The sequence below is a fragment of the Trachurus japonicus genome, chromosome 13 (genome assembly GCF_045865225.1).
Source record: "Trachurus japonicus isolate A0001 chromosome 13, Traja_1.0".
NCBI lineage: Eukaryota > Metazoa > Chordata > Actinopteri > Carangiformes > Carangidae > Trachurus > Trachurus japonicus.
The window spans coordinates 2,048,682-2,065,617 of NC_140919.1; the positions used below are offsets into that span (position 1 = coordinate 2,048,682).

At 39.2% G+C, this 16,936-nt stretch overlaps 1 protein-coding gene across 2 annotated transcripts; it reads right to left on the bottom strand.

Annotated features, from left to right (window-relative positions):
• Positions 1–3,278: 3,278 nt before the first annotated feature.
• Positions 3,279–10,328, bottom strand: LOC146975236 (LYR motif-containing protein 9-like). Of its 2 annotated transcripts, none has more exons than XM_085794377.1 (4): positions 10,231–10,328; positions 8,249–8,383; positions 3,539–3,631; positions 3,279–3,439 (listed from the first exon to the last, which is right to left on the bottom strand). In XM_085794377.1, the coding sequence occupies exons 2-4, from the start codon at positions 8,372–8,374 to the stop codon at positions 3,422–3,424; spliced, it is 237 nt and encodes a 78-aa protein (XP_085650503.1). In that variant the 5' UTR covers positions 8,375–8,383; positions 10,231–10,328; the 3' UTR covers positions 3,279–3,421. The 2 variants fall into 2 exon arrangements, with proteins under 2 accessions (XP_085650503.1, XP_085650502.1); XM_085794376.1 differs by having other exon boundaries at positions 8,249–8,420; positions 10,231–10,310.
• Positions 10,329–16,936: the final 6,608 nt, after the last annotated feature.

Consider the following 16,936-nt stretch of genomic DNA (forward strand, 5'->3'; position numbering starts at 1 on the left):
TCATTTATTATCATTTAAAAACATCATTATAAACCAAAGACTAGAAATGAAACCATGTGATCAATTTGTTCTTTGTTTCTTAACTAAATCAAAAATGTTTCTCTAATAAACATCAGTCTGTGATTTACTTTCAAACCAAAAGAGAATAAGAGATTTTTGGTGTCACAACCAAGACATGAAATTCTTCTTCTTTATTTTTAAATTCCTTTTATAATTATTTATTTGAAACCAGAAACCATATTCATATGGATGGATCTGATTTTTAATGTAATTAAACCAAAGATTAGAAACAAAATCATTTGTTCAATTTGGTTTTTGTTTCATAACAGAAAGAAAGAAAATCAAACAAAACATTCAAATTCTGAGTTTTTCTAATTAATCTTTTCATTTCATTTCATTTTTTATTTTACCTTTATTTATACAGGTACAGACAGTAGCTCAGTGCACAGACAGGACGAGGACATCAAGAGTGAATAAATCTAAATAAAAGCCAAATAAAAGAAACTGTCAAACACCAAAGATGCACCATTTTGACAGTTTTTTTTTGTTTTTTCTCTTCTGATGCCAAAAGCTTTTTTTTCCATTTTCATTTTGAAACAGCAGATTTACAGGTTTTTTTCCTTTAGAAAAAGAACAAATATGGATTATGTGATGATACCCAGACCATTTCAGTCTTAGAAACTCATCAGCTGTGTAGCCGACCATCTTGGTAACTTAATAAACTTAATACTAATAGATGAATCCTCAGAGTTGTGTATCAGTGTTGGTGGATGTGACTGTCTCTGACCTTTGTGTAGAGTCTGTGTGAACGCTGCCTGAATCCCTGTAGATCAGCTGTGACACATGGGAAGATGTGCTGGCTGATGAATCCAGGTGGACAGCATGTGATGTAGCAGCAGCAGCTGTGATGAGCCTCTGTCATGAGCCTTCATGGAGCTCACAGGTCGTCAGCATCCATGAAGGAGAAGCTGTTAGTGAAGAAAACTCCAGTCAGACCATGGTGAAGCACACTGATGTTTCCACAAGCTGACCTCCTGCTTTTAACAGCTATTTACTGGACTTTTCTTTAAACACTGTCAAAGCTACAGGACAGAGAAGTTCATGCCCTGACCCCTTGTGGTTGTTAGGTGGCACTGCGTTACATTGAGAAGAATATGAACAGGTGAGTGTTAAATGTTCACTGTTTCAGGTCTGAGTCTCATCACATCATCCATCATTTATTATCAATTAAAAACATCATTATAAACCAAAGACTAGAAATGAAATCATGTGATCAATTTTTTTTATTTGTCCTGTAGCTCACTTAAAAACTTAAAAAAGTCTGTGATTTATTTTAAAACTAAAAGAAATTATGAGATCATTGGTGTCACAATCAAGAAATTAAAAACATGGTGCATTTTTAGTTTTTTTTTTTTTACTGTTATTGTTATTTTATTTTGAAACCAGAAGCCAAATTCATGTAGATGTATCTGTTTTTTAATTCTAAACCAAAGACCAGAGACAAAATGATGTGATCAATGTGTTTTTTGTTTCTTAACTAAAAGAGTTTGAAGTTTTGCTGATGAAACCTCTCATTTGTGATTGGGCAGAGACAGGAAGAAGTCCAGCAGAACCACGGCTCCACAGCAACAATGAAGCTAAACGTTAGCTATTAAACACTGATCTGCTACATCCCAATCAGCACAGAATGACTGATGAGTTTATCAATACAATGTTCAGCATGAGCCTATATCCAAAAACCAGTGGAGCCAGCAGAACCACAGCCCAGAATAACCTTCACAACACTCTCTGCCTGTTCAACAGTCACGCTGCTAGGATTAGCCACAAGCTAACATGAAGCTATCAAAGTGAGTGAAAAGCTTTTCCGTATCAATGAACTTGTCATGTCTCTCACTCAGCATCATCACAGAACATCAGCAGTTGTTGTCTGGAGCAGATCTTCACATGTATGATCAATAAAGTCACCTTTAACCCTCAAATAGAAAGTTAGATTAACGGAGCTCAGTACAAGTCAACCTACCACGAGGCTCCCACAGCAGACTGTTGCCTAGAAACGGGTCAACCCGCCAAGTCTGCAGGGGCTCGTTAGTGTGGCCTTTCAAAATAAGAGCTTCTAACTCATAGATCATAATAAATACATAAAAAATAAATAAAGGAGTGAAGGACTTCATATTGTAACAGGCAGATAAATAATAATAATAAACTAAGTGTAGTGCAGCTTCCATAATAACAGAATTACAGTTAGTGGAATTACTAACTCCTTAACTCTGTTACAGCAGCAAGTACAAGACAAAGCAGCCAGATAAATAAATAAAACACATTACAGCAGAGTGAGGACAGAGGAAAGCATCAATGTGTTTAGGAATGACTTGGAAACACTTTATAATGAAAACCATATTTACAATGTATATGGAACATTTTAAGAACATTCACATCATTATTAAACAAAAAGTGTCCAGTGAAACAACAAAGCAGCAAACTAAAGTATATAGATGGACCATGGATCATGAAGGGATTAGGAAATTCCTGTTAAAAGACAAATACACTCTACAGAGAATTTATTCAACAAAGAACTAAAGAGGCAGAAAATAAATGTAACTATCAGAATAAGTGAACCAATATTATAAAGCTCTGTAGAAAAGAAAACTATAGGACAATATTTATTAATATCAGGCAAATGCTTGAGTAAATGCATATAACTTCAATACATATAAATAATAACACAAACAAGTGTGAGTATACTGTGGCTGCATTGACAAATACACCAAAGTTATCAAACCATTCTAAATACATTGACGTGACCTCAAAAGTCACAATTTTTAAGTTGTTTTTCACGTTTTACATACCTGTGGAACAGTAAGAAAGTGTCTGACTGTCTCAAACACCATTTTATTCTGCCTCCTAGTGTATGGGAATGGGATGGGCTTGAGTCAGGAGTTTCTCACTGAACCTGGTATCACAGCGCCACCTATGGTCACAAAGTGGAATGACAACAAAATGACCTGTATGGGAGTCTGACTCAGGATGTAACTGAAATAAATGAAAATAAAGAGAAAGAAGAAAATAAAAAATAAGGTATGTGTGTATGACATCCTACTAATGAGAGGCTCTTTTTTCTGCCCTCTACATATAACGTGAAGAGGCTGAGAGAGACGTTTACCCTGACTTGTTGTGTCCTGTTTGTTAAGAACCAATAAAACCATTTAATAATAAAAGTGTCAACCCTCATGTTGAATAACCTCTGTCCTCACACTGTCAATGAGACCAAGGAGCCACAGTCAGTGAGAACAACTTTATTTAAAAATATCAAACGTCACTAAATCACATTTCAGTCTGAACAGTTTTTACACTGATATGAATATTTATCTGATAGAAACAATGAGCTTCATAGTTGATGTGAGCAGCTGCTGCCTCCTTCTCCTCACTTCTTCTTGGTGTACTGCAACCACAGAGAGGACAGACTGACGTGTGTTGGTCTGTCTGACAGTATTATTATTATTATTATTATTATTATTATTATTATTAATAATAAACTCACTTTATCTAGAATCCAGTCAGCGTCTGTTGTCGCTCTCTGGATGATCATCTGGATCCTCTCTGGGTCGTCCTCATCTGAGTGACTGGTGTAACCCTGGAAACACAAACTCATCAATCAGGACACTTTATTAATAATATTATCATCATGATTATCATTATTATTTCTCTGGTTTGAGTTTTTCCACTGTGTTTCTTTCCTTCATTTCATTTCATTTCATTTCTTTATTTATTGAATTGGGACAGTGCACATTCATCAACACTGACGCATCAGTGTAAATGTGCCGGACTTAGCACAACTGCTAAATTTCAGCCGCAGTCCCAAGGCAGGTTTCTAAAAAGACATAACACAGAAGACTTTAAAACCTTGTGATGACAAGTACATACAATTACAAAACAGAGCACAGACTGACAATATCAAGGCAAAACAGACGCAGACAAATTTGACCCATAGTTAATGAACAATATGCCCGGGAACAGACATCAGATTTAAACAGTATTTAAACTATATGAGTGCATGTCTGATTTGTTTTTAACCAATGGTTTAGATTTTTTTTTTTAAACTAAATAGTTGTCGCAGTTTCTGATGTGTGGTGGTAACTTATTCCAAGACTGTGTACCTCTTACAGAACTGACCATTTGACAAAATTTTGTTCTGCCCCTCGGTACATTACAGTCACCTCTTGTTAAGGCTCTGGTTCTTCGTCCTTCATTATTTTTTCTTTGAATAAATTTATTCAGTGGTGGTGGGGTAAGTGAATTTAAAACTTTAAAGATGAGACAGACATCCATAAAAATCTGATAGCTGTCTAAATCAAGAATGTTAAACTTTTTTAAAACATTACAATAATGAAAATGAAGAGGTTTCCTGTCCAGAATCTTAACTGTCTTTTTGAAGAGAGACTTGATGGGTTTCAGTATACTTTCTGTTGTGTGTGAATAACTGATAATAATGAAAATAATCCTCAGTTTCAGACTTAATCCTGGATCTTCTCAGGTTTTCCTGATCTGTGTGTGAATGTGTGGATGCAGCAGCAGCAGCAGCAGCAGCAGCAGCAGCAGCAGCAGCAGCAGCAGCAGCAGCAGCAGCAGCAGCAGCAGCAGCAGGGACCGGAGGAGATCAGACAGGCGATCAGTCATTGTAGTGGCTGTTTGTGGAAACTAAGAAAAGCTTCAAATCAAACTTTAAACCCTAAAGAATCAAAGGGCCACTGCTGCACCATGGGTCGTGGTGTAGACAGCTGAGAGAAACATCATGACCATGCAAAGTCCAGTTTTAACTACAAATGTGGTTTATTTGACCAGAAAGGAGCAAGAAAAGAACAAAACAAAACAAAACCCATCAGCCCACCCAGGTGCATGCTGGTCCCTCACTGCAGCCCTACACATTTATTCTCTGGTGACGTGAGCAAATGAAATAAAACACCAATAATAAACAGGAGAACACCTGAACTACACAAATAATAAACTAACAGAATCTGATCGGAGTTAAATCAAATAAATCAATTCAGGAAAATCAGATCTAAACTAAATATTAAAGTAAACAACACTAAATACAAACAATGAATAAATAAACAGCTGCAACAGTTTGTGTTTGTTGACGTGTGTTTACTACTGCATCATCATCATCATCATCATCATCATCATCATCATCATCATCATCATCATCATCATCATCATCATCATCATCATCACTGTTACTTTAAAGGACAATTTCACTCTGGGCTGTATGTTCTTAACATTTCAGGTCTAAAAGAAGGAATCTGAAGGTTTCCAGTATAACATCTCCTGTTTTGCGGTAGTTATGGTCTGTCCCCGCGTTGCCACGGCAACGATGAATGGGAGCGGATTGAAGTTCTGCTGCTTAGGCTGTTTCCATCCCTCAAAGCCACAGACAGCGTCAGATGGAGACTCAAACATGCAGCCAGAAGTTTTTTTACCTGAAGCAAGTCCAGAGTTGATATTCCTGTGTTTCTGACACAAACGGGAGCTTCCCACTGCACCTGAACACACCGAGCGTCAACTTGGGTCTCGACTCCGCCAGACTTTGAATTAGATCTAGTTTTACAAACATGTCGGCTTGTTGAAGTAAATAAACTTCTGGCTGCATGTTTGAGTCTCCATCTGACGCTGTCTGTGGCTTTGAGGGATGGAAACAGCCTAAGCAGCAGAACTTCAATCCGCTCCCATTCATTGCTGCCGTGGCGACGCAGGGACAGACCATAACTACCGCAAAACAGGAGACATTAAACTGAAAACCTTCAGATTCCTTCTGTTAGACCTAAAATGTTAGGAACATACAGCCCCGAGGTGAATTTGCCCGGAATTGTCCTTTAATGTTTTCCTCCACGTGATGATGAAGATGAAATGACAGTGACAGTAGTGACTCCTCCCTCCCACCGTAGCCCCACATATTTATTCTCTGGTGCCCCGACGTGGAGAAATGAAATAAAAACACAAAGAACAAACAGGAAAACAAACGACAAACTCACTGAACACTAACAACATCTGATCAGGATCAAATCAATCAATCAATTCAGGATCATCAAATCTAAACTCAACACTAAACATGTGACATCATCAGACTGTCCATCTAACCAGTCTGCAGCTCCATCCAGCTTCTCTCTGCATCCTCAGCTCAGAAACCGTCACTAGAGAGAGTCCAGCATCCGTCTGCAGCGTTACACCTGGCCCGTCACCACAGGTGTGTGTGTGTGTGTGTGTGTGTGTGTGTGTGTGTGAGGGTCACCACGAACAACATCAATTAATAACTTTTATGATAAAAAATTATAATTTAGATATCAAGAATACGCTCTCAAAAATATATGAAATACTAGGAGACAGTGAAGAAACACAAGACCTAATTAGGACAAAGTGGAATCAAGATCAATCAAGTACAAATAGAAGACGACGATTGGAAAAATGCTTATAGCACAATACACAAAACAACAAGTTCTGGATATTGGAGGGAATTATCATGGAAGGAATACACACGTTTTTTCATTACTCCAAACATACAGTCTAAATTCACAACATCCATTACCTCAGACTGTTGGCCAAATTGTGGGGAGCACCATGCGAACCACTCACATATTTTCTATTTTGTCCATCACTAAAACCTTTTTGGAAAAAGATTATGGAATCTTTCTTTTCAATTTTCCAGTTTAAAAAAACACTGGAACCGAAATGTATAGTTTTAGGAATAACACCAGGCGAACTTACAACAGAAAAAGACAAATATTTATACAGAATACTTAGAATAACAGCTTTGAAACAAATCACAAGAAATTGGCAAAAATCTATCTCACCTTCTTTTAACAACTGGAAATGAACTGTAAACAGTATTCTGGAAATGGAAAAAATGACATACAGAGTCAGAAAACAAGAACCAGAATTAGTCCAGTCATTTTATGAGAAAAGGTTAAACAAATTGCAACAGAAGCAAACTCATCTGATTTTGTATCCTCAGCATGTTCTGAGTGAGGGAAAAAAAGCCCCGAAGAATCCCATTAGGGGAAAGTTTCGAAAAACACCCAAACATATCCCATTTATACGCATATAAAAAACATTTTTCACGTGAATAGGGTAAAATTTTTAACCTTTAGATATCTCCACGAAAATTACTGAGTTGATTACTTACATTAAGACAAACAAAAAATGTATTACAAGATTTTTTGAAATTCTTTGTTAACATGAGCAAATTTGCAAATTTGCTGTCTTGAAAAATTACAGTCATCTTGAAATTTAAAGTGGTCAACTTGTCGGTTGACCGATGGAGTCAACTCATTCCAATTTTCATGCTGGTACCACCACAGCAACTTCATATATACATGTGCCGTCAAAACGGTGGAATTTATGCAAATTTATACAAATTTATGCAAATTTGCTCATGTTAACAAAGAATTTCAAAAAACTTGTAATACATTTTTTGTTTGTCTTAATGTAAGTAATCAACTCAGTCATTTTCATGGAGATATCTAAAGGTTAAAAATTTTACCCTATACACGTGAAATTTTTTTTTTATATGCGTATAAATGGGATATGTTTGGGTGTTTTTCGAAACTTTCCCCTAATGGGATTCTTCGGGGCTTTTTTTCCCTCACTCAGGACATGTTGAGGATACAAAATCAGTTGAGTTTGCTTCTGTTGCAATTTGTTTAACGTTGACCCCTTTTTTGGCCTAAAATTACTGGACTAAATGTCTGAAGAGATGGAATAAGTGGTTTGATTATATAAATAAATAAACGGATGTTTTCAGCTCTGAAGAAAGGTTTATTAGATTTCTGAAGAGAACAAATCTATGTATGTATATATTGCAATTTTTGTTTCTATCTTATGCCCTTTTTTTTTTTTTCCCCCAACTGTCTTTGTCCCCCCCCCCCTTTTATTATTAATATTCCCCTTAAAATTATATATATTTATTTTTTATTCTTTTTTTTTTTTTTTTTTGAATCCATCTATTTTTCACTTTTTTCTTTGATGTTTTTCACACACACACACACACACTAAAAAATGTTTTAAAAAATGTCATAAATGTTGCAGGAACGTGCCAGTGACTGATAAGATATGTGCTGGAATATGAACTTGAATTCTGCAATAAAGTATAAAAAAAAAAGAAAAGAAACCGTCACTAGAGAGAATAGAGCATCCGTCTGCAGCGTTACACCTGGCCCGTCAGCAGAGGTGTGTGTGTGTGTGTACCTGAGCAGCTCACCTGTCGTACGGCGTGTGGATAGTGTTGCTGCATGGCCGTGTTGGGCAGCAGCCTGCAGCACCTCAGGAGATATGGATAGAGCTGCAGCGGGGTGTGGACCAGCTCTGCTCCAGCTAAAGGTGGCATCCCCTCCTCCTGTGGAGTCACAGACAGCAGCTCTGAGCTTCAGCAGCTTCACAGTCACAGTCAGGAAGAGGAAGAAGAGGAAGAAGAAGCTCTCGGAGATGTAACACCTGCTCAGGTCTATACAGCTACTGTTAGCTAACACACTAACAACACTTTAACACACCAGCAAAACCATCAGTGAATGGAACAGACTTCCAGAGCACCTCAAAAACACCACTGCACTGCAAAAACTCTAAATCTTTCTGAGAATATTTGTCCTTTTTCTTGTCAAAATGTCTCATTTCTAGTCAAACCTAATCTCTTTCCATTTAAAATAAGACTCATCACCTAAACATTAACTTGTTTTTAGATCATTTTCACTTGTTTCAAACAAATATTCACTTGAAATAAGTAGAAAAATCTGCCAGTGAAAGTAAGTTTTTTGTGCTTGTAATAAGAAAGAAAAAGTTGCTCCACTATCAGATTTTTCTACTTATTTCAAGTGAAAATCTGCTTGAAAGAAGTAAAAAGTGTCTAAAACAAGCTACTTTTTAAGTATAATGAGATTAGTTTTGACTAGAAATGACATTTTGACTACAAATAAGAGAAATATTCTTGGTAAAATGTTTGAGTTTTTGCAGTGTGACTACCTCAGTTTTACTCGTAAGGTCAGAAACTGGATTGTGAGTCAGCAGTCGTGGACCCCTGTACATAGGAGACCAGTAGGTACCAGTAGGGATGAGACCCTGGTGGGCAGCCTCGTCCAGAGGTGGGTAGTAACGCACTACATTTACTCTGTTACATTTACTTGAGTAACTTTTTGGATAAATTGTACTTCTAAGAGTAGTTTCAATGCAGCATACTTGTTACTTTTACTTGAGTAGGCTATATAGTGCACACAAAGAGCTTCTGGACAGTTCATAGATCTTTCAGAGATAGGCCTATGTAGGTTATTGTGGCTGAATTTGTCTTCATTTATGTTACTTTGTAAAAAAAAAAATAGAAAAAAGTAATTTAGGCTATTGTCTTAGTTGTTAAATGTTGTTCTTTGGCAATAACTGAATTTTTTCATTGCTATTATATTTCTGTGTATTTGATGAGGTCTACATTTACGCGCTGATCATTAAACGAACAAATCAGAGGTTACTCAGCATTTACTCAGTACTTGAGTAGATTTTTCACCAAGTACTTTCTACTCTTTCTCAAGTAAATGTTTGAATGGCTACTTTTTACTTTTACTTGAGTAACATTATTCTAAAGTAACTCTACTCTTACTTGAGTAGAGTTTTTGGCTGCTCTACCCACCTCTGGCCTCGTCCCTACTGGGCATTCTCAACCTGACAACGCAGTGCCAGCATCAAACTGGAACTGCATTAGGTCACCTTGGTGGGTAGCTCCATCCCTGTGGAGCTCCACTCAGGTCCCTTCTCCTCTCCTACATATTATTGTCACTGAACAATGAGCACTTTATGTGAAATCCTATGTACTTGAATGTATTTGATTTATTTTAAATACCCAGAACATCCCTGCACACTTTAGATAGGCACTCTACTTGTCACTTTGCACTTTATGAAATATCCTATGTACTTGAATAGCCTACTTATTTTAAATACTCACATCACTTTTTTTTAATTCAAAACTTTGTTTCACATTACAAAACATTTTTTCAAAATAATATGCAATATATAAAGCACATCTATATTATAATACGCCAGGGGGAATTTACAAGTTTACAAAAAAGTTTTCACATATATTAACAGTCTTAATCGCTTTCTGGTTGCTTAAAAATCTGATGGAGGTTATGTATTGTTTGAGCTCACCGCTAAGAGCAATAAAGGAAGGTTTTTTTTTTTTTAATATTTTTTTAATGAACTTACATTTCAGTTTAAACTCTCTGTTGTCTCCGTCGGTGTCTCTCAGACGTCTTCTCCTCCTCCGGAGACTTTCCATAACAAACCGTAGTCGGATCATGGATGTGTTGAGTCGGATGTGTCGTCATCTGTTTGTCTGGTGTCATGTTTCCACCACACGGAGCGGTGTCGCCCCCTCGTGTCGCTTCATGGAGTCCTGCAGCGTCCTGGAGGAAACTGGAGATGAGTTCAAACACAATCTTGGCTCTACTTTCATAACTAGGTGCAGGCGCAGCGGATCAGGCCTGCGCCTCGCCTTCGCTTCGCCAACGGGGAGTGGTCAGGAGCAGTTTGCAATTTTCCTTCGAAACGCAGCAGGGCGCATCCCGCCTACTTCCCTCCCACCGGCGCAAATGGCATAGAGGGAGGAGAGAAGGCGTGGAGTGGGTTTGACACAGCCGAGTCAGATCTTCACCAATCAAATGAGCTCCTCTCCTCGCCTTTAAATCCGCCGCGCGCGCAAGGCGGACGTTTGATTTCACCGTGGAAGAGAAGATTTGAATCAGCACCTACAGATTACAGCATACACATTCAGCACATCTATATCGATTGTCCCGTCACACTGATGACAGATCAAAGGCTGCACAGATGAAAGATGAGGATGGATTACTGCTGTGTTGACACTACACGATTATCTGCTATATTTATGTATTCACTTATTGATTTATTGAGCCGCATCGTCACGCGACCATAACAAATAAAACTGAAAACAAATAAACTTATCATCTCTCACAACAAACCACAATCAGCCTGGCCTCATAGTGAGCAGATATTAACATCTCCATCTCAGGTAAATTCTAAAGAAAAAAGAAAAAGAGAGACGCTCCGCGATGCTTCCGTTACGCACAGCTGTTTGTTTATGCTGTGATCTGTGCACACGTGTTTAAATATAGGTTACTAAATATGAGTGTCTTTATTAATGGAAAAGGGGTGTGTGTGTGTTTTGTTTTTTTGTTTTTTTACTGGGCAACAGCTCTCAATCTGTCAGAGCAAGTGAGACGGGAGGAAACTGATGTTCTGGTCCGGTCCAAGCTGGCAGTGTCCGGTCGCGCGAACAGACCTCACGGGCTGATGATGCAAAAGTAGTCTGGGAGGGAGGAGGTTATGATGTTATCCAGGGGCCTCATTTATCATTGTGGATACACGTTTTTTTACACGCTCTTTCCCCCGTTTTGTGCGTACGCACTTTTCTCCGCCTAATTTGGGATCTATCAAACCAAAACCTGTCGGGAGAAAGTGCCGAAATTTACGACCAGTCCGACCATGGCGTACCGGCATTTACACGCTTTTTGAAGAACAGGAGGAATTGGCGACGCCGCTGCTGAGTCAGAGAACTGCAGTATGCGAGGGAGAGAGGAGCGCGGACACTGTTTGAAGTAGCAAGTGGTGGTGATCATGACCCCCCCCCCCCCCCACCACCACCACCACCGCACACGTGTTGACGTCGGCACCTTACATGAAAAGCGCAGGGACTCAGATTTTTCCCCTGTGCATTTACACTAGTTTGCTCCTAAATACTGGCTTTATAAAACGAATTTCGTTTTCTTTTGATATCATATTGATATTTTTCCCCTGCATGTAGGCTACACCTCTTCCACAACCCGTCTGTCCAGTCTGGAAAATAATTTCTGCGACGTGCGTGTGTTACGTAGCCAGACTGGACACACACAAGCAAGCAGCAAGCACAATAATGTCGGAGCAAATCAAAGCAAATGAGAAAACATGATCGATATTTTTTGTGTGAATAATATTTATTGTATTTAACAAAAATGGGTGCTGCCCAACATCATTTTAGGAAAAGTCACAGACTGGTGGACTTCAATGTTTTTTTGTTTTTTTTTAATATATAGCTATGCACAAATGAAAATCAAAGTCTTCCAGTGAACGGAAGTTGGGGGTTAGTGGAAAGGGGTGCAAAGTAATAGTAACTGGCAGTGGAAACCCTGCTTTAAATTATTATGACATAATCTAAAATAAGGGGCAGAATAAATATGATTCTTCTTCTTTCTGTTCTGTTTCATTTAGATTTTGGAGTTTTTTGTTTTTATTGTAGCCTTTCAATGCAAGATGATGTTTCTGACTGATATTGCCGTGTTACCGTGTATCTCGCTTTCAGAGAAATTCCGCTTCTTTCTCCGCTCTCCGTCCGTCTGTTGTCTTCACCGTCTTCCACTGACGTCATTCCACACGTTTCCAGAGTGCACATGGCTACTTAATATGCACGTAACTGATTTGCATTCACCACATATGGTTGCGTGGGGCCGTTTAGGGGGCTGGGTATGAGGCGTGTTCTCATCCACGCTTTTCTCAGGTCCGGTGTGATCTATCAAGGGAAATACCGTGCAGCCGTGTGTACGCGGAGTTTGATAGATCTGAAAAGAGTGTATATTTTTTGGTCGTAAGCACATTTTGCCTTTCCGTCGTACTGAAAATTTAAGATGACTTTTACACGCTCTTTGATAAATGAGGCCCCAGGTCTTTCTATCTATCTATCTATCTATCTATCTATCTATCTATCTATCTATCTATCTATCTATCTATCTATCTATCTATCTATCTATCTATCTAACCTATATTTAAACACGTGTGCACAGATCACAACATAAACAAACGCATCACGGAGCGTCTCTCCTTTTCTTTTTTCTTTAGAATTTACCTGAGAGGGGAGATGTGAATATCTGCTCACTATGATGCCGAGGCTGATTGTGGTTTGCTGTGAGAGATGATAGTTTATTTGTTTTCAGTTGTATTTGTTATGGTCGCATGACGATGCGGCGCTGGCCCCTAATAAATCAATAAGTAAATAAATAAATAAATAAATAAATAGCTGATCATCTGCAACGGCACAGTGTGTAGTGTCAACACCTGCTCTTGGGACATCCACCTGTCTCAGTCCCTCCCTGGTTTCATCTGTGTTAATTCAGTCAGGCTGAGTTTCCATTACGCAAGCCTTTGATCTGCCATCAGTGTGACGGGACAATCTATATAGATATAGGTGTATGTGCTGATTCAGATACAATAAATAGGGGTTATTGTGATGATTATTATTATTATTATTATTATTATTAATTGCATTTAAATGTGCCTGGAACTGTGGAAATCTGCCTGTGAGGTCTTGGTGACGTGTCTGCACTGCGCGCTGGGCAGTCAAATTGCCACTGCGCTGGCTGCGCTTCGCCTTGCGCTGAGATTAGACCAGGGGCCTCATTTATCAAAGAGGGTGTAAAACTGCTACTAAATATTTGCGTACGGCGAAAAGACGAAAATGGCGTACACCCTAAATATTTACACCTTTTTCAGATCAATCAAACTGTGCGTACGCACAACTCTCCGCAATAGATCACACAGGACTCAAGAATGGTGCACACGTGAACACACCTCTTACTCCGCCCCCGGAACGCCTATATACAACTATATATGGTCAGCACGTGCATATTTAATTAGCCATGTGCTCTGTGGCGCAGCAACTTTTGTGACAACAAAGTGACAACGGAGACAACGGGCGGAGGACGGGGGAAAGAAGCGGAACTTCTCCGCTTCTCCGAAAGCAGATACACGGGCAATAAATCAGTCAGAAAAATGATCTTGCATTTCAATAAGCTACAATAAAAACAAAAACCTCCCAAATCTCAACAAAAGGGAGCAGAAAGAAGAAGAATCTTATGTAATCTGCCCCTTTATCCCAGAAAATCTCTTTTTTTTACCTAGATGTTAAAACAATGTAGGAAGCAGGACGATAGTTACTATTACTTTGAACGCCTTTCCACTACACAGTTCCAGCTCTACTGGACTCGGTTTAGGTCATTTTCCATTAGGCTACAGCTGAGTCCTTCACAGTTCCTCCTCAGGGCCGCGTTGTCTCACTCTTTATTCTCTCCTCTCGTCAGCTCCAAACACACGTGCACCTCGTTAACTCAGGTGACAGAATAATAACAGTCTCAGTAGCTGCAGATCAGTGCGCTGCTGCCGATGTGTTTTTAAACTTGGATGGTTTGATCCTTGTCGGACGTCACACAGCCTATCAAAAAAGCAAAATCCTCAATCCGCTCTGTTTATCAATTAACATAGAGCCTAGTGTTATTATAGAGCGGGTTGGATTGCCAGCATCAACGGTCCACCACTACCACAATTACTTCAAAAAATCCTACTGTGCTCTTCTAAATGTACTCCGCTCCTCTCTCCCTCTCACACTGCAGTTCTCTGACTCAGCAACGGTGTCGCCAATTCCTCCTGTTCCTCAAAAAAGGCGTACGCCAGGGTCAAAATGGGTGTAAATGTCCGCACTTTTCCCCGTCAGGTTTTGGCTTGATAGATCCCAAATTTGGCGGAGAAAAGTGCGTAAGCACAAAACGAGGGGAAAATGGCGTAAAAAAAGGTGTATCCACAATGATAAATGAGGCCCCAGGTTGGAGCTGGCGAGCTTTCGGCGCACTCTCCGCGCGGTCTATCTGCAACAAATTGTCACTGCGCCACGGCGAATCTGTCGACACCTCCCCCTGCTGCGCGACCACTCCCATCTCAGCGCACAGCAGTCTGCCAATTTACCGAATCCGCTGCGCACCTTGTTGCACTGGAGGAAAATGCCACTGCGCCGGCTGCGTCAGGGCTCGCTTCACTGCGCCCCCCTGAGTTGCGCCAGAAAAGTAGGGCCCAGAGTCACTGACAAGCGGCGGACTGGAGATCGATATTATCATCAATGTTTTAACTCGTTATGGTTCAGTAGTAGAAATAAACAGCAGTAAAAACACCAGTCTCTCTAGAGGCTTTTACAGCTGACTTGAAGATACAGGTGTGTGAACACCTGCAGTCCCTCCACTCTTCTCTTCTTTCTGTTTCATGGTTGTTTTATAGGAACTTTTTTAATGCAATGAAATTATTATTATTTTGCCCACAACATGCTTTCAGACAAAAATAGGGCACAAAAAACAGCAGTGACCTTGTACAATATAATCATACCAAAAACATGCTCATTACTGTTTATATTTTCTATTATTTTGTTACAGTTAACAAGCCGATGTCAGTACAGTGTATATGTATAAGGGGGTGAAGAGGTTAAAATAGAATGATGCCAGAAGATTGAACAGGTTACACAATATAGTACGCAAGAGAAGAAAACAAAAATTATTAAAGCAGATAACAGCGGCACGGCCGTTTCGGCTAATGCTGTGTTCAAGGCAGGCTTTTGAAACCGTAAGTTACAGCTTCAAGTCACAACTACGACTTGGTAGCGTTCCAGGTAACCCGTAGCTCGTGTTTTTACCGTCCTGTTGTCTGTGAAAGTTCCCTATAACGGCCACTCGTAACTTCCGACCCGTGAACTCGTACCAGATCGAACTGGTATGACTTCACAGGAAGGAAAAACACAAAGTACGAGTTTCCTTGAACGCACCATGAGTTAGCAGCCCCCGCCCTTGTCAGGCATCAATTGGTCCTCGTGCTACGTCACCACATTCACGCGCATCCCTTGGCTGCACACACAGCCCTTCATGCCGTTCTCTCCCCTCATTGGATAACACTTGTATCCCACAAGGAAAATTTTCTCCTCGGGTTACAGCAGAGCAGAGTGACGGAGAGACTCGTGTTTAGGCTGAAATACTTCATGTAAGTGATTGCTGACGGAAAATAGGACTATTTAGGACTTATATTAACAAAAACATTCCACTGATATCTGCTTTAAGATAAAGTCATTTCCAAACCATGGAAATGGCTTTCATGTTTTCAGATTGATGTATTGTTTGATTTCCTTTTCGAAAAGGCCAAAACATGGAATTTAATGAGTGAATTTGAAGGCAGGTTGTACCGGCTGAACACCGCAGCAGACCGGCTGCTGCCTCTGTGAGGAGCCGCTGCTCCGACCCGGCTGCTCACAGGTGGCTCTGCACTTCTCCGAAAACATTGGAGCAAACTTCCAAACAGGGTCATTTGGATATGAAAAAATATTAAAACTTTATAAACTGACACATAAACAGTGGTACAACATCTTTAAGCTGCTGTACCACTGTCGCTGTCCGCCAGTGACGTCGCTCTCCCGCGTCGTTTGGGATTGCCAATTCATTTTGATTTATGGAACACAGTTTGGGGGGCGAGCATGAAAACTGTTTGTTTTTTCTTTTTAATTACATCATAAAATGTGCAACCTAAAGGAGAAAATGAAAACAGTTTGGATTATTTCTTATTAGTTTCATTTATGTGTCAAATATTTGCAGCTATGACCTTGAAATGAAAAAGGCTTTTTGCTAATGCATTTTAATTTTCAAATTTGACATTTCAAATTGAATTTTGGTACCTTTTTGCTGGAGGATGTAATTAAATCTTAAATGCCCTTTTCTTTATTATTTTCATTAAGTCACAGAATGAGCAGTCTTGAAGAAGAAAATAAAAATGCAGTTTGGATTATTGATTTTTCATTTTATTTATGAGTCATAAAATGCAGCTATATTTTGAAAATGAAAAAGGATTTCTGTTAATCCATTTTAATTTGACACATTTGCTTCGATACAAGCAGTGAACAGTCACATTTAACATTTCGATTTCGATTTAACATTTTGATTTAGGTTTAACATTTGGACTCAACATTTATATTTATATATTTCAGTTCACAGATATTATTGTAAATGTGCTAAAACGTTTTTTTTAACAGGAGCTGCTTTTTTCTTTTAAAGGGATAGTTCAA

Excerpts from the sequence above, each read along its gene's own strand:
- LOC146975236 (XM_085794377.1), bottom strand. The coding sequence starts at position 8,374 with ATGCCACCTTTAGCTGGAGCAGAGCTGGTCCACACCCCGCTGCAGCTC. Across the intron at positions 3,632-8,248 it reads ATCCACACGCCGTACGACAG|GGTTACACCAGTCACTCAGA; the intron begins GTGAGCTGCTCA and ends TTGTGTTTCCAG.